Source organism: Bos mutus, chromosome X, assembly GCF_027580195.1.
Source record: "Bos mutus isolate GX-2022 chromosome X, NWIPB_WYAK_1.1, whole genome shotgun sequence".
NCBI lineage: Eukaryota > Metazoa > Chordata > Mammalia > Artiodactyla > Bovidae > Bos > Bos mutus.
In genome coordinates this window covers 49,262,821-49,281,560 of record NC_091646.1, presented here as the reverse complement: position 1 = coordinate 49,281,560, position 18,740 = coordinate 49,262,821, and the positions used below count along the sequence as shown (strand labels likewise).

General features: G+C 43.7%; 1 protein-coding gene across 1 annotated transcript; it reads right to left on the bottom strand.

Moving 5' to 3' along the window:
- Positions 1–779: 779 nt before the first annotated feature.
- On the bottom strand, positions 780–12,813 carry LOC102272586 (nuclear RNA export factor 2). The gene is made up of 20 exons (XM_070366579.1): positions 12,653–12,813; positions 12,063–12,216; positions 11,373–11,456; positions 11,157–11,261; positions 10,965–11,045; positions 10,755–10,824; positions 10,519–10,607; positions 10,292–10,399; positions 9,997–10,106; positions 7,367–7,403; positions 6,923–6,991; positions 6,782–6,837; positions 6,550–6,657; positions 6,373–6,431; positions 6,152–6,267; positions 5,977–6,019; positions 5,257–5,329; positions 4,533–4,715; positions 958–1,018; positions 780–824 (listed from the first exon to the last, which is right to left on the bottom strand). The coding sequence occupies exons 1-20, from the start codon at positions 12,691–12,693 to the stop codon at positions 780–782; spliced, it is 1,692 nt and encodes a 563-aa protein (XP_070222680.1). The 5' UTR covers positions 12,694–12,813.
- Positions 12,814–18,740: the final 5,927 nt, after the last annotated feature.

Below are 18,740 nucleotides of genomic sequence, written 5' to 3'. Positions count from 1 at the left end.
TGGTGAGAAGTGTGAAAAGGCCCATTTCTCACTCGTGCATGCATGTTCACATCACTTCAGTTGTGTCCAACTCTGTGTGAACCTTTGAACTGTGGCCTGCCAGGTTCCTCTGTCCATGGGATTTTCCAGGGAAGAATACTAGAGTGGGTTACCATGCCTTCCTCCAGGATTTCTCATTCATCTGTATGACAATCTTGAAACGTTCATAGTATGGTCTTTGGAAGTAATTAGGAATAAGAAGTAAAACATGTACGTCCTCATCTTCTTTCCTTCTTTCCACTGCCCTCACTAGCCAGTCGGCATCCCTTGCAAAGCCTCTGTTGTTCCAGGTCACATGCCTGCTTCTGAGAATCTCTAGGAAGAGCATCTGGGTCACACCACCTCCAAAAACCAATCCCTGGAAGCATATCATGTCTCCTCTCATCATAATTTATTGACATCAAGCTTGATGTATCTGCCAGGGACTACCAAGGGGAATGTGAGTCAGGGAGGAGGGCAGGACTTTTCAGGCCTGGACCCACTGGCTCATGATTGGGGCAGGGAAGAGCAATGCAGGACACATAACATATAACATTCATCATCACTCTTTATTATGAAAACAAACACAACAACAATGAGTGAGAGAAATATGCAGAACAACTGACCCTCAGGATATGTTAACTGGCATATAATGTAACTGACTTCTTGGTCAGTCTCCAACCCCAGTCACTGGCGTGGCCTGAGGCTAGAGAGAAAAAGACGATGTGGATGAAGCCAAAGACGACATCCAAGGGATCCTTTTAGGGGATTTCTTTGAAGGCTTCCTCTGGGATCTTGCCCTCAGTCTGGAGGGAAGGAGTTGGGGTGTTAAAAAGCCAGTCCCCAAGTTCCATTCCCAGGCCATCCGCCTCCACTTTCTTGGCCTCCCCAAAGGCTCAGGAACGTTTATCTTTAATCTACTTGATTCCCAGACCTCACCTTGAACATACAGAAGACTTGACCAGCTCTGGTGTAGTTCCAGTCATTGTCCTGAAGGCACCTGTGGTGGGAGAAGAACAGGTGCTCTCCATTAGTACCACAATACAGACACGTTGACATTGCAATGCCACCACTAAATCCATGCCACTTTCTTGCTGGGACACATGGACCAGTGTGAACACTATGTGTAATGATGAAGAAAGACCAGTGAAAACCAAATCATCTGTCACTAGCATTCATGCCCACTGGAGTTTAAAACAGAAAAATAGAGTTGTGCAAAAGAACAGGGAATTCAATATATACTGATCAAGATATTCAAGAAAATGACAAATGAAAAATTATAAAGTACTAGTTTCCAACTGTCTTTTATTGAGATATAATCACACATCATACAATCACACATAAAAATCAGTGCTTTTTATTAGTCAAAAGATTGTGCACCTATAACATCTATCTAATTCCAGAATCATTTTAACACCTCAAAAAGAAACTCCTTAACCATTAATGATCCCTCTCTATTCCTCCCCTTCCCCTGGCAACCACTAATATCTTTTGGTCCCTGTGGATTTGACAATTATGGACATTTCCTACAATATCTGACTTCTTGTGACTGGCTTCTTTCACTTAGCATCATGTTTTCAAGGTTCATCCATGTCAGGACATATATCAGAACTGTATATGACTGAATAATATTCTACTCTATGGATATACCAGTTTTATTCATCCATTCATCAGTTGTTTCCATATTTTGGCTATTATGAATAATGCTATTCCTGAATAAGTTTTAGAGTGAACATATGCTTTCATTTTTCCTGGTAGATACTTAGGAGTGGGATTACCGGGTGATATGGTAACTCCATTTTAATATTTTGAGGAACTTCCAAATGTTTTCCCGAAGTGAGTGTTCCATGTACCTCTAATATATGAGCATTCTAACTTCTCCACACCTTCCCCTATGCTTATCTTTTGTTTCATTGATTAAAGCCATCTTAGTGGATGTGATGTGAGTGGTTGTTTTGATTTGTATTTTCCTAATGATTAATGATGTTGAGCATGTTTTCATGGGCTTGTCGGTCATTTGTATACCATATTTAGAGAAATATCTATTCAAATCCTTTCTCCATTTTTAAATTGGTATTTATGTTTTGATTGTTGACTTGTAAAATCCTACAATATTCTAGACAGTGGAGCTTATCAGATATGAGATTTGCAAATATTTTCTCCCATTTTGTGGGTGGTATGTTCACTTTCATGATTGTGTCCTTTGATGCACAAAAGTTTTTATTTTTGATGAAGTGCAATTTATTTGTCTCTTTGGCTGCTTGTGTTTTTGGTGTCACATATAAGAAACCAGTGCCTGATTCAAGGTCATGAAGATATACACCTATGTTTTCTTCTAAGTGCTTTTAAAAATTTTTATTGGAGTATAATTGACTTACAATGTTATGTTAGTTTCAGGTATATAACAAAGTGAGTTTATATATATATATTTTTTCAGATTATTTTCCCACATAGGTTATTACAGAACATTGAGTATAGTTCCCTGTGCTATACAGTAGGTCTTTATTAGTTATATATTTTATATATAGCAGTGTGTAGATATTAATCCCAATCTCCTAATTTATCACTTCTCCCCACACTTTCCCTTTGGTAACCATAAATTTATTTCAAGATCTGTGTCTATTTCTGTTTTGTAAATAAGTTCATTTGTATCGTTTTTATTAATTTCACATGTAAGTGATATCATATGATATTTGTCTTTCTCTGTCTGACTTACTTTACTTACCCAACCAAAAAATGGGAAGAGGATCTAAATAGACATTTCCCCAAAGATTATATAGAGAAAGCCAAAAAACACATGAAAAGATGCTCAACATCACTAATTATTAGAGAAATGCAAATCAGAATGACAATGAGGTATCACCTCACACCAGCCAGAATGGCTAGCATTAAAAAAATCTATGAACAATAAATGCTAGAGAGGGTGTGGAGAAAAGGGAACCCTCCTACACTATTGGTGGAAATGTAAATTGGTACAACCAATATGGACAACAGTACAGCCTTCACTTGTGGCTCAGCTGGTAAAGAATCTGCCTGTAATGCAGGAGACCTAGGTTTGATCCCTGGGTTGGGAAGATCCCTGGAGAAGGGAAAGGCTACTCACTCCAGTATTCTGGCCTAGAGAATTCCATGGACTGTATAGTCCATGGGGTCGCAAAGAATTGGACATGACTGAGTGACTTTCACTTTCACTTTTCAAGAAGGTGCCTTAGAAAACTAAATATAGAACTATCATATGATTCAGCAATCCTATTCCTGGGCATATCCAGGGAAAACCATAATTCAAAGAGATACACACACCCCAATGTACATAGCAGCACTATTCACATTAGATAAGCTATGGAAGCAACATAAATGTCCATTGTCAGAGAAATGGGTAAAGAAGATATGGTACATATATACAATGGAATATTACTCAGTCATAAAAAAGAATGAAATAGTACCATTTGCAGCAACATGGATGGACCTAGAGGTTATCATACTAAGTGAAAGTCAGCAAGAGTTTTTACACTTGTAGATTTTATATTAGGTCTTTGATCCATTTTGAATCAATATTTGTATATGGTCTGTGATAGGGGACACAATTCTTTTTTTTTTTTTTGGTATGTGAATACTCATGTGTCCCAGCACCATCTGTCAAAAAGATTATTTGTTTTTCCTCCATTAATTAATTTGGCACCCACTAAAAATTAATAAGCTACAAATGTCAGGGTTTACATCAGAACTCTCAATTCTATTGCACTGATCTATCAAATGTCAGTGCCATGCAGCCTTGATTATAGTATCTTTGTAGTAAGTTTAGAAATTGTGAGGTCCAGGACTTGTGAGTCCTCAACATTATTCACTTTCAATATTGTTCTGACTATTCTGAGTCCATGCACTTCCATGTGAAAATTGAGGATCATTTAATCAATTTCTGGAAAGGAGCCAACAGGGATTTTTTGCTATGGTATAGACTCTGTAGATCACTTTGAATAGCACTACAATCTTAATAATATTAAGTCTTTCAACATGAACACAGAATATCCTTCTGTGTTTGTTTTTAGATTTTCTTTAATTTACTCCAACAATGTTTTGAAGATTTTAAGGTACAGTTTTTTTACTTCTTTAGTTACATTTTGCTCTAAATATTTATTCTTTCTGATACTACTATAAATCAAATTGTTTTCTTAATTTCAATTTAGGATTTTTCATTTTAAGTGTATAGAAATATAAATGATTTTTGTACACTGACCTTATATCTTGAAATTTTACTGAACTTATTTATGTATTTTTACAGTTTCTTAGTGAATTTCTTAGCATTTTCCATATAAAATATCATGTCATATGAGCATGTACTGTTTTTAGAATGCTTTACATATATAATCATAAAATTTGTTTATCTTTTTCACGAGCTTACTTTTTTGCAAGCAAAATATCCAAATACTTATTTTTCCAAATTTCCTGTGTGTTGCCATTATTAATTCCATCATTCTCCCAGCTCCCCCTTATCTTCATGCACACATAATACTCACTTCTGAGACCACTGACAGTTCATCCCAGACTGAGTGGAGAAGGCTTGTACCATTTGCTGCTGTTCCTCGGACAAAGTGGCCACGGAGCTGGTGGACGGTGTGGGCACTGGGATGGAGACTGCACTCTGGGTGTTTTTAGGCCTGGCTTCCATCACAAATAGCTCATCATTCACTATACAAAGACTGGAGGAAAAATACACATTTAGACAAGTGATGGATGGACAACCAGCACCCCCAATCCTGACTGCTGCCACTGCCACTCAGCAACCAGATTCCTTCCATCCCCCTCCTGTGTCTGTCCCCAGGCTCCCTGACTGGTTCTTCTGCCCCTCACACAGAGCCCACCTTCAGAGAGATTGTCTACCAGCTTCACTCAATGGATAGGTTGATCCCCAACCCACAGACAACTTCACATTTACCCTGAACAGCAGCCCAGTACACTACAGTACAGGAGTGTACAGTCTGATCCCCATTTTCAGAAGACACTGAGTCATGGAGAGGTCATGTGACTTGACCAAGGTCACACAGAGAGTGTTGGGTCAGGGAGAGAACCCATGTGCCAATTCCAGAGTCCATGCTCTTCCTAACCACTAGGCTAGATTGTTCCTTGGAGCTCCCTGCTGGCTTTCCACAATACTGAGTAAACGTAAGGTCTGCCCCACCACATGTCCAGGACCCTGAAACCATGCTGGATGGGTCATTCTGCCCACAACACGGCTCTCACCTTGAAGAGCTGGTAGGGGTAATGATGAAGGTCCGGGTGAAGGCACGCACACACTCCTGAGACCCTCCTTCCACTTCAACAACAAACAACAAACAATACCTCTTAGAGCCCTACATGTTTACAGGCTCCCATGGTGGACCCCAGTCATGCTGGGGACAGCTATTCATTTGGGGAGCCACAGTGTCAGGAATGGGGAGGGCAACTGTAGGAGCTGTCTGCTCCTGGTGTACGTGTCCCCATGACAACCACTTCACAAGTTCATGGGATGCATTTTTCATAGCTGCCCAAGAGGTGGACATTATGACCCCATTTTGCAAATGAGGAAACTGTGGGGTTAAGTAATGGCCCAAGTTCTCAGTGTAAAGATCTGAGATGGGAACCACCAAACTCCACAGCCTATGTCCATAATGCCCAGGGCAGGAAGGCAGACATGGACGCAGTTCAGATCTGGGTTGTCTATGGGAAGACTGAGGGCTGGAAGACACAGAGGGGAAGGGAGGGGAAGGGAAGGAAAGAAGGGGAAGGGAAGGGAGGGGAAGGGAAGGGAGGGGAAGGGAAGGGCAGTGAAGGGGAGGGGAGTCCAGGGGAGGGGACATAATGAAAGGGGAGGGGAGGGGAGTCGAGGGGAGGGGAGAGAAGCTGGAAGGGCTCTTGAGCGGGGAGCCTAGCCAGAGGAGGAAACAGTGGGGCATCTGGGCAAAGAGGGCTACACACACTTACCTTCCTTGAACATCCCGTTGACAGAGAAACAGAGCATCGTACCCTGAAAAGGAAGAGCCCAGGTAATGTCACCCCCTCAACCTCTTCCCCACCTGTGGCTTCCTGCCTGACCATCCCCCTACAGGCTCCCCACCCCGTCACTGCCGCCCCACCAAGGGAAGAAACAAACGCTCACTGTCTGGAACCACATGTCCACCAGGAAGGAGCTGAAGTCATGCTGAGTTTTGGGCAACACACAGAGGGCACGCACAATGTCACTATTTGTGTGCTTCAACTGCTGGACACGCAGGTCTGTATGGGAGGGGAAGAAAGCAAAAGTCAGGGCTGCCACGCCCTGGACCCTATGATTGGCTCCCTCACCACTCTTCCTGCCCAGCCTTCCCACCACACACTCACTGGGGTCCTTGACCTTCTTCATATTCCTGCTGTCCTTGAAGTACGCGCATAAGCTGCTTCTAGGAGACAGAGGAACAATGGGTGGTGGTCCAGCCAGCAGGGATGTTAGCAAGAGCTGGCCTGTGTCTGATGGGGAACCACACAGCCTGAGGGAGGAGTCTGGGCAGTGATACTCACAGGCCTGTATCCTCAGAGTGGAATGGAATGGTCAAGGAGAAGCAGGCCTTGTGGTGGTAAGCACTGAGAAGGCCATATCGGTTTCCAGAGTCATAGATCAAGTAATATCTGTGGAACAGCAACGAGGACAGGCTGTCAGTGATCCAAACCCCAAAGGAGACCTGCGGTTTGGTGGCCTGACCCAGACTCAGCCCTTTCTATTCCTCATGGTGCCAGGTCTAAGTGAACTTACTGCTTCAGGAATTGAAGGATCATATTCTTCAGTGTGTCAGGTTCTTTATTGTTTTCCTGGAATCAAAAGGCATTTGAGACTATGTAGTGGATAAACCCATACCTGCAATAGCCCCAAATATTCTCTGATCCTCTTCCTCACCTTGCTGGGCTTTGTTGCACAGGGAGGGTGACTGTCAGTGACAACTGTTGAGGGTAACTCCTGGCCATCCTGTAGAATGGAAGAGGAAGTCAGGAGTGGAGACCAGAGGGGTGACCCCGGATGATCAGGGAAAAGGATGATCCCAGGACACAGGATAGGAGGTAAGTTGTAAAAGGGTCCTAGAAAGTCCATAGGCAAGCTTACAGTGGGTGTCTTCATCATGATGTCTTAGAGGTCTCTAGTATTATATGCAACTTTTATGTGTCTGTGTATGTGTTTATGGATATTTTTCCAGTGAGCATATCCATGTCATTTTCAAGACTCCATATCCCCTAAAGTGGTCAAGGGTCTGATGCCAACACATAATCTAGGCAAGACCCAAAGGGCTTGAGTGTAGGAGGTCTGAAATGTTAGTAAGATACAATGATTTACATAAGAACTTACCAGGCGCAGTAACTTTGGGAAACATTCTATGACGGCACTGTCCAAAACCAAAAATAGAGAAGAGATGATTGATAGTTCAAGGTTGTAATGCCTAATTTGAATTAAAACATTAACATGATAAACACAGATTGGGGTGTTCTTGCCCATTCAGCAGCCCCTTGTACCCACCTCAACTTCTGATTTTGAGGGTTTTGGGTTGACTTCCCTGTTGAACACTGAGTATCTCTCATCTGACTGAAAGGCACCATCTCCTCATCTCTCTGAGTACCTTAAGTTTAATATTCCTTCCTCCTCTCCTTCTCCCGCTCCTTTCCCCTGGGTAGCTCCCACCTAGACTGTCCTGACTCCCTTCTCCTGTGCCTCAAGGACGAGCACTTCAAATCCAGTCTGCAGGCCTTCCTCTCCTCCCTGCCTTCCTTCCTCTAGGGCCCAGTGAAGGCTGTGGAGAGAAGAGGGAATGGGAGGATGGGAGCCTGGGGCTTTGCTACCTCACTGGGCATCCAGCACTCTGCCAAGTCAGGTCACACCTTAGGGATGGCCCAGGAGGCTGTGGCAGGGAGGTGAGTGAGGTGGGGCTCAGGAAGGATGAAGACAGAAGGAGAGTGGAGGGAGGAGGGGAGAAACAAGGGAGACATAGGGGCTCAGAGACAAGGGAGAGAGAGAAAGCAAAGGGAAGGGAAGGGAAGGAAACTCTACCATGGTGGGGGTCAGGGGAGAAGACAGAAGAAAGAGGAAGTAGTGCCCCTGCTGCAGCCCTTTCCTTCCCTGCCCTGGAACACCCCAGGCACCCCAGGTAGGAATGGAAACTATGCACATGTTGGGCTGGGGGCCAGCCACTAGATGCTTCTTGAAGCTTTGACACCTGTGTGAGCTCGGTCAGACCTGGGCATGGGAAACGGAGTAGCCATGGGGGTAGATCTTAAAGGGCCAGGTCCCGGTTCAGTGTGGAGCTGAGGGTCTTTGGCCCGCCCTCATGATCACCACTTTCTGTCCTGATGGCCTCTGCACCTGTCTGAGTTGGATCTTTCTCTGAGGAATCACATGTGTCTCAGGCTACCGGGGGTTCCTCTGGAGGACAGGCAGGATGATGTGACGTGTGCAGGGAGGGAGAGGCGGTGTCCCCCGAGAGGCCTGTCCTGCAGTCTCCTCTAACTCCTCTGCCCCCTGCCTTCCTGTCCTGCCGCAGGAAGCTCTCTGCACACTGGCAGTGGCCAACTTCTGGCCCCTTGACTCAAGGAACCCTGCTTTTTCCTAAGAAGGATCCAGCCCCTGGCTTTGGGCCAGGGGAATGGATGTCATGACAGCAGCCACCCAGGACCTCAGCCCCCAGCACTGGGCAGGAAAGCCCCTGTGTAAACATGGAAGAGGAGGGGAACACTTTTGGAGGTAGAGGGAGAAGGACCCTCTCTGAATGGAGGAAGGAAGCCCCATCTCAGCATGAGGCCCGGACTTGGAGGACCCTTCTCAGTCCAGGGCCCAGCAGTAGGGTCAAGTCTGGTCACTCCTGGTCTCGGTGAGGGAGAGGAGCCCTGATTCCTGAACCATGCTCTTGGGAGGCCCTGGTGGAGAATGCTAGGGGCAGAGAACCAGAAGCAGATTTCTGAGACCTGAAGAGGTAAGCAGGTCAGAGGAAGGAAATTCCTCACGGGTAAGGGACACAATAACCTCAGATATGCAGATGACACCACCCTTATGGCAGAAAGTGAAGGAGAACTAAAGAGCCTCTTGATGGAAGTGAAAGAGTAGAGCGAAAAAATTGGCTTAAAGCTCAACATTCAGAAAACTAAGATCATGGCATCCGGTCCCATCACTTCATGGCAAATAGGTGGGGAAACAGTGGAAACAGGGGCAGACTTTATTTGGGGGGGGGGCTCCAAAATCACTGCAGATGGTGACTGCAGCCATGAAATAAAAAGATGCTTACTCCTTGAAAGAAAAGTTATGACCAACCTTGACAGCATATTAAAAAGCAGAGACATTACTTTGCTAACAAAGGTCCATCTAGTCAAGGCTATGGTTTTTCCAATAGTCATGTGTGGATGTGAGAGTTGGACTATAAAGAAAGCTGAGCACCGAAGAATTGATGCTTTTGAACTGTGATGTTGGAGAAGACTCTTGAGAGTCCCTTGGACTGCAAGGAGATCCAACCAGTCCATCCTAAAGGAGATGAGTCCTGAATATTCACTGGAAGGACTGATGCTGAAACTGAAACTCCAATACTTTGATCACCTGATGCGAAGAGCTGACTCATTTGAAAAGACCCTGATGCTGGGAAAGATTGAAGGCGAGAGGAGAAGGGGATGACAGAGGATGAGGCATCAGAAGGGGATGACAGAGGTTCGATGGCATCAGCGACTCAATGGACATGAGTTTGAGTAAACTCTGGGAGTTGGTGATGGACAGGGAGGCCTGGCGTGCTGCAGTCCATGGGGTTGCAAAGAGTCGGACACAACTGAGTGACTGAACTGAACTGAACTGAACTGAAGGAACACAGAAAAGAGAAGGCAGAGCCTATGATCCTCCCAGAAGATCATGGCTGCCACCTTTGGCAAAGAGGTACTGTCAGTAATAGTTTAGGCCCCCATGGGTAAAGGTCACCAAGAAGGGTGACAGGATGGTCTCACACAAACCTTAAGTAGGTGGACTGGTCTGGAAATCTGTCACACAGTGGGTTCCCTCGCAGCCACAGCTCTTCAAGCTTCAGCCCCTTCATCTTGTTCAACTCCCACATAGAGTTCAGCTGATAAATATGGAGAAGAAATTGGAAAAGGAATCCCAGAGCAAGAGAAACAACCAGGCCCCTGCAGCCCAGCCTCCACCCCACTCACCCCTCAGGTGCCCTCATCTGCCTCCTGTCATCACTCTGATGACCACAACCAACCCCCCTACTCTCATCCCAACTTTGATCTGACTCCCTCTTCTTACCTCATTGTTGGAGAGGTTCAGTATCTTGATTGTGGGGACCATGTGCACAATGTCAGACAGGCCGTCCAGGTGGTACAGTTTGTTGCAGCTCAGGTTCAAGGACAATAGCTTTGGGTGAAGAAGAGTTAGAGTGAAGGTTACTATTCTGGATCTTGGAGACAAATCTGTCCTCCACCCCATCTCTTCCACCCCCTACCATAATATCAGAGCTGGGCCTTCAGCCTCACCTCAGGGAAGTTCTTCTTGATGATCTGCAGGGCAGCAGCCATACAGTTTCTTCGATTCAGAATTATCTCAATATCATGGCCCATCAAGTCTTCAGGAAGGAGAGGGGAGGGAATCAGAACACCAAGTGGGGTCCAGGCCCATAATCAGCCCCTCACCACATTACCATCCCCAAGACTCCCTCTAGGAAGACCCCCTCTGCCCACACCCACCCTCAAATTACTACTGTCAGCCATACTTGGGTCAAAGCGGAGCTTCTGGAGGTCAAGAGATTGCTGGGAGACATCAAATCGTTTGTTAAAGGCCAGCTGCAGAAACAGAGAGAGGGAGAGAGCCACTCTGAGACTGTGGTGGTGGCAGGGAAATCGGGGGTGAGAGGGATTGGGGGCTGGGGGAAGAAGAGACAGAGGTGAGTGTTGGCATACAGGATGCCTTGAGTTGGCATTACCTTTAACTTCTCCATTTTTTCTGGTCTCAACTTATTACGCACAGAGTAGGGAACAGCAGAGGGGTTGACAAAGATAGGTATCTGCAGGAAGAAGAGGTGGGGTAAGCAGCAACTCTAGTTCAAGAAGACGACTAGCCCCAGGCCTGTCCTCCTGTCCCAGGATGCATTATAGGCAATGATCTGGACACACACCTTTTGGTTCTCTTCATCATAGATCTTGTAGCTTACATCCATCAAGGCAGAGGCAGTGCTAGCTTTCTGCACAAAGAATCGAGCCCCATTTTTCACATAGTGGAACTATAGGGATTAAATGCAACAGCAATAGTATCAGAGGCCAACAGACCCTGCTATACCAGATCTCTCCCCCTTCCCTGTGCCCACTCATCTGGCTTCAGCATCCTCTCTTACATCCACTGGAGTAAAGCAGACACTGCAAAGGCTCTGGATTGAGTTCATTAGCCATATCTTGTCATACTTTTTCCCATGAGGAATCTAAGGATGAAAAGAGGGGTTAGGACAGAGGACAGATGACAGGGAATTTAGCCTGGAGAACAAACCTTTTCCTATTCTTTTCCAGTCTTCTACTGAGCTTGAAAGGGCATCTAAAGAAGGGACCACTGGTATGATTTCTTATGTTTGTGCATAATATGGATTTCCAAAATACTCCTCTCCAGTCAAAGCTCTCTGCCAATTAATCAAGGTGTTAGAGATGATCTTTCTTTAATAAAGTTCCAGGAGATCCTACCTAGTGCAGATACTGCTTGCCCCTCAGACAAGGTCTCCAGAGACTCGGCCCCCCATGTCCCACACTCAGCTAGCCAAACTGAGACCTCTAGTGCAGAGCTGCTCCATATCCTAATCAGTAGTTTATGTCTTTGCCTTGAGATAGTCTCCAATGTTCTCCTTACAGTCGGTCTGTTCCCTTTATATTGCTTCTCTGAATTTTTCCTTAGATGAACAAGACTGTTAACTAAGCAATAAAATGGTCAGATTACAAACTGTCCCCAGCAGAATAAACTAGCATCTCAACATGAGAACAACATAACTCCTCCTGATTTTTCTCTCCTTCGCATTCCATACTTTTTTCAGGATACTCACTGTGACCTTAAACCAGCTCCCTTGGGCACCATCTTGTGTGTTCTCCCTCATTTTTCTCATCACAGGTTTTCCATTTCCCCACACAGTAACACAGATATTGCCTTCTCTGCGCCATCTCACTCTCCTCCCGTTGCCTCGGAAGGAATAGGGAAAGCTGACATGGAGAGAAGAAGAGTGAGTGGCCATAAGTGCTAAGAGAGTCTTCTGTACACACTCGTCTCTTTGACACCAGCACTACAGTTTGGATCATTGTTTAGTCACTAAGTTGTGTCTCACTCTTTGCAACCCCATGGACTGTAGCCCACCAGGCTCCTCTGTTCATGGGATTTCCCAGGGAAGAATAACAGAGTGGGTTGTCATTTCCTTCTCCAGGGGATCTTCCTGACCCAGAGATTTTACCCTCATCTCCTGCATTGGCAGGTGGATTCTTTACCACTGATCACCAGGGAAAACTCAATTAGGGTTGCACAACCATTATTCCACTTCCAGCATACTTCAGTTTTACAGTGAGAGAAGGAAAAGAAGTCCACAGGGAGAGCTGGACTGTCCCAGGGGCTGCTGTGTGCAAACCCTGCTGCCTGGTCACTTACTGTCTTTCTTTGGGGCCCTCATGGACATTCCTCATCACCATACTTCCATCATCATCAGAGTGGTGTGAAGGCTGAGTCTCATATTCATTATCTTCATAACGAGGGCTCCTCTTGTCAAAATCATCTTGGAAAGAACTCCAACCTTCATTTCTTCCTTCAGGTGAACTATCACCACCTCTGTATTCTGAAAAGTGGAACAAAAATACAAGTTTGAACACACATCAGTGGCCTACTCACCATGTACAATGTCTTAGGCTAACAGGCAAGCAAAATGCCAACCTGGCCTAAGGGTTCAATCCCACACACCCCAAAAGGAAACTCTTCTGTCAGTTCAGATGCATACTCAGTCCCTCAGTCCTGTCTGACTCTTTATGACCTAGCAGCCCACCAGGCTCCTCTGTCCATGGGATTTCTCAGGTAAGAATACTGAAACGGATGCCACTTCCTCCTCCAGTGGATCTTCCTGACCCAGAGATCAAACCTGTGTCTCCTGCATTGCAGGCAGTTTCTTTATCTGCTGAGCCCTCAGGGAAGCATTATCTGAGAGATGGCACTATCATGGGAGAAATCGAGGAGAAGCAGGATGAGGAAGAGGAGAGGTTTGGAATGCAGGTGTTTGGAATACACAATAGTTATACTTTCATGTCCATGCTTTACTTGTATAAAAAAGTTAGGTCAGAGTTTTACCAGGTTCTTGAGGGGAAGCACTATTACTATTGACTCGTTACCTAACATAATAGAAACAATTATTGATAATTAGATCCACCTGTCTTCTCTCTGATTCTTAAACTACATCACTTTGGACAATTCACGAAACTTCTCCTGATCTCAAATTACTTATAATATGTAAAAGTCAAGGATTAAAGCTAAATACCACCACAATCAAGATATAAAGCATATACCACACTCCAAATTGTTCCCAGTTAATCTTTTCATCTCCCAGCTCCATATAAACCTTTATCTGCTCACAGTTTCTATATAGTAGTTTTGCTTGCCAAAAATCCTAGAAGTAGAATTTCTTGTAAATGGAATCATACATACTGTATACCTTTCCATCTGGCTTTTTAAATTCAGCATAATGTTTCTGAAATCCAGTTATGGTCTTTCCTTTTTCATTGCTGTGTAATACCCCACTGTATGGGTTGTAGCTCTCAACCTTGTTTACACAGTAGAGGTACTTGGGGAGATTGAGAATATCACCAGCACCAAGCTATACTCAAAATAATTAAAGGCACCCACATTTTCTAAATTCTCCATGTGACTGCAGTGTACAACCACAGTTAAAAGTCACTGTGTTAAAAGTATCAGCTTTGGGCTTATGGTCTTTCCTAGTGGCTCAGACTATAAAGAATCTGCATGCAATGCAGAGACACAGGTTCAATCCTTGGGTCAAGAAGATCCCCTGGAGAAGGCACTGGCAACCCATTCCAGTATGTTTGCCTGGAAAATTCCATGGACAGAGGAGTCTGGTGGGCTACAGTCCATGAGGTCACAAAGAGTTGGACACAACATATTTGCCAGAGATCCTAGAAATGGATGCCACCTCATTTTGCTAGCTTTCCACTCTGTTGTTTTAGGGACCTGGTGATTCCATTAGCTTAAATAAGAGATTGAGAAACTATAACCCATAGGCCAAACCTGATCTTTGGCCTGTTCTTCTAGGGCCTGCAAGCTAAGAATTGTTTTTACATATTTGAATGGTTAAAAAAGTAATAATTCTTGACATGCAAAAATTATTTGAAATCCACACATCAATGTCCATATACAAGGTTTTATTGGAACATAGCCATACTTGTCTCTGGAGGCTTCCACCCTACAACAGCAGAGTTAAATAGTTACAAAACAGATAAAATGGTCCTCAAGGCCTCAAATATTTGTGATCTGGCCCTTTCCAGGAAAAGTTTGCTGAGCTCTGGCTCAGAGCGAGTGTCTTTAAAGCAAATGCACAATAACTGTGGTAAATGGCTGATGATCCCTTTGGCTAAGCCTGGGAAAAAGATTTACTGTGGTTCCTTGTGACTTCACTGTAGGGTCCCTTCCTCAGTAGTTCACTCATTCATGGTATTCTGGGTAAATGTGAGAACTGAGTAAGGGATTACCATTCACCAACAAGACAGCTCAAATCACCAGATCTAGAGCTTGATTTACTTATTTTTATGTTATTCTATATCTTATTATAAATAAATATTTATTCAAATTTTATTTATTTATACATGGATCAAATGCAACTTAAGGGTATGTTGAGATATTTCAAGATCCAAGGGATCTATTGATCACTTAGCTACATTTAGAGACTGAAAGTGAAAGTCGCTCAGTCATGTCTGACTCTGTGTGACCCCATGGGTATAGTCCATGGAATTCTCTAGGCCAGAATACTGGAGTTGGTAGCCTTTCCCTTCTCTAGGGGATCTTCCCAACCCAGGGATCAAACCCAGGTCTCCTGCATTGTGGGCGGATTCTTTACCACCTGAGCCACAAGGGAAGCCCAAGAATACTAGAGTGAGTAGCCTATCCCTTCTCCAGCAGATCTTCCCAAACCAAGAATTGAACTGGGGTCTCCTGCATTGTAGGCGGATTCTTTACCAACTGAACTATCTGGTGGTCAAACCAATGTGACTCCCCTTCCAGTCTTGCTGTTTATCAGATGAACTGCACTCACCTTGAGGCAGGCAGCTAAGTGCTCCTCCTGGGCCTACAATTCCAGGACCCCATCATACCCGCTGAAATGAGGGTGACCATGTCAATGGCAGGGTCTACCATCTCATCTGTGTACTACACAAGTCAGCTACTTCAGAACACTTCAAAGATGAAGATGCCCCCCTCACTAATATGTTTCTCAATGCTATGGGGAAAGGATTGACCTCTGAGTTCCAAATAGCAGGTGCTTGGTCCACTGACACATTGATTTCAAAGGTATTTCAATTCAAGTGATTTCAGGTGATAACTCTTGAGCCTGCTGCTGCTGCTGCTGCTAAGTCACTTTGCCCAGAAAGGCAAACCAATCTCTTTGAAATGAGTCTTGATGTTAGTCTAAAAGGGGGACAAAAACCCTAAGGCAGAAGGCTCACCTTCAGAACTTTGGACAATCATAGAACTCCTAACCCCAGGGAACATTAATATATAAAAGCCCACCCAAAAGCCTTCATATCTACTTCCACACAACAACTTCTAAGTCACTTCAGTTGTGTCCGACTCTGTGTGACCCCATAGAAGGCTCTTGAGAGTCCCTTGGACTGCAAAGAGATCAAACCAGTTGATATTGGAATATATTGGAAATAAAAGCAAAAATAAACAAATGGCACCTAATTAAAATTAAAAGCTTCTGCACAACAAAGGAAACTATATGCAAGGTGAAAAGACAGCCTTCAGAATGGGAGAAAATAATAGCAAACAAAACAACTGACAAAGAATTAATCTCAAAAATATACAAGCAACTCCTGCAGCTCAATTCCAGGAAAATAAACGACCCATTCAAAAAGTGGGCCAAAGAACTAAACAGACATTTCTGCAAAGAAGACATATAGATGGCTAACAAACACATGAAAAGATGCTCAGCATCATTCACTAACAGAGAAATGCAAATCAAAACCACAATGTGGTACCATTTCACGCCAGTCAGAATGGCTGCTATCCAAAGGTCCACAAACAATAAATGCTGGAGAGGGTGTGGAGAAAAGGGAACCCTCTTACACTGTTGGTGGGAATGCAAACTAGTACAGCCACTATGGAGAACAGTGTGGAGATTCCTTAAAAACCTGGAAATAGAACTGCCATATGACCCAGCAATTCCACTGCTGGGCATACACACTGAGGAAACCAGAATTGAAAGAGACACATGTACCCCAATGTTCATCACAGCACTGTTTATAATAGCCAGGACATGGAAGGAACCTAAATGTCCATGAGCAGAAGAATGGATAAGAAAGCTGTGATACATATACACAATGGAATACTACTCAGCATTAAAAGGAATACATTTGAATCAGTCTAATAAGGTGGATGAAACTGGAGCCTATTATACAAAGTGAAGTAAGCCAGAAAGAAAAACACCAGTACAGTATACTAACACATATATATGGAATTTAGAAAGATGGTAACAATAACCCTGTATGCGAGACAGCAAAAGAGACACAGATGTATAGAACAGTCTCTTGGACTCTGTGGGAGAGGGCAAGGGCGGAATGATATGGGAGAATGGCATTGAAACGTGTAAATTATCATATGTGAAATGAATCGCCAGTCTAGGTTTGATGCATGATACAGGGTGCTCTGAGTTGGTGCACTGGGATGACCCCCCCAAAAATGGTAGCTCTAATTATTAAATAATAACTAATTAATTTTGAGAAAGTGTGGAAATTGATATAATATGTGAGACAGTTCATCTGCTCATCCTTACAATTAAGTTGCATCATCTTCTCCAGAGTGGGGCATTTTATTTTGCTTATAAGATTTCCTAATGACTAGCACTTATGCACTTATTTCTTGCCATCATGATATCAGAAACATAAATTGAGGTTATATATAAAAAATGAAAAAATGGAAAGGCTAAGTAAAAGAATCACTAATGAAATAAGATAAAATGAATAAGCAATAAGTAGTTTCTTAATGAGAATAGATTATAATTATCAGTAAACATACATTGTTCTTAGTAAACAAAGGTACAAGGTATTAACATGTTAGAAGAGATTTAGTTTGAACAGGTTCTCCCAAAATGTTTTCTGAAGAACACTGGTACTTCAAATGGTCTGTGGGAAAATGTTCCATTCTCATAGCAATTGAGGAAATTAACTGCTACAGACTGAATGTTTATGTTCCAACCTAATCTCCAAGGTGAGGGTACTTGGAGGTAGAGTCTTTGAAAGGTGATTAGGTCATGAAAGAGGTTCCCTCATGAATGGGATTTGTGCCCTTATAAAGAACCCAGAGAGCTCCCTTGCCCTTCCTGCCCTGTGAAAATACAACATGAAGACAGCCCTTTATGAAGCAGGTAGCAGATCTCACCAGACACTGAACCTGCTGGTGTCTTGATTTTGGACTTCACAACTTCCAGAACTGTGAAAAATAAATTTCTGTTGTTTATAAGCCACCCAGTCCACAGTGTTCTACATAGCAGCCTGAACAAACTAAGTCACTACCCCTTTCTCTGATAGTCAAGTTGCATACTAGCATACTTTATCTTTAAAGTAAGACATTATAAGAATCCTTTTACCTTCATTTTTGTATGTCCCATTGTTCTTTGTTGGATGAGTATTTTTTTGTTGGTGCTTTCTCTCAGACATAGTGTTTTGTAGAACAAATCTTAAAGTGCTGAAACGAGAGAAAAAACAGCTATTATATAATAAAAATACCACCCCTATAAACATCTCTCAAACAATATTTAAATCCCTCACAAAGGTAAACACAATCTCTTATTTGCTGGATTTTACTCCTTAAGTACCATCTATGTGATTTTTATGAAATGCATAACCTATAATTTTACTTAATATGTTTTCCTTAAATAAATTCACTATTTTTTCCACATGACGGAATGGGGTAGTTTTCAAGAAGTGGAATAAGCAATGGTGAGGAGAATCAGAAGCTAGCAGTGTCTGGTTGCTGCTAATGCTGCTAAGTCGCTTCAGTCGTGTCCGACTCTGTGACCCCATAGATGGCAGCCCACCAGGCTCCCCCGTCCCTGGGATTCTCCAGGCAAGAACGCTGGAGTGGGTTTCCAATTTCCTTCTCCAATGCAAGAAAGTGAAAAGTGAAAGTGAAGTCGCTCAGTTGTGTCCCACTCTTAGTGACTCCATGGACTGCAGCCTACCAGGCTCCTCCATCCATGGGATTTTCCCTAAGCCATTTAGAGGTTCCAAGCAGAAAAAGACTATGGCATCCCATCCCCCATGAGCACATGCTAAGTTGCTTCAGTTGTGTCCAACTCTTCAAGACCCTACAGACTGAAGGAAGCCTGCCAGGCTCCTCCATCCCCCACACACTTTGAAAAACTACTGATCGGCAAAGCAAATACAAAAAACAAATTCTGAATCTTCATGTAATGGCTAGTTTCACACTTTTATTGAAAAAATATCAAATTCTTAAAAAATAGTCC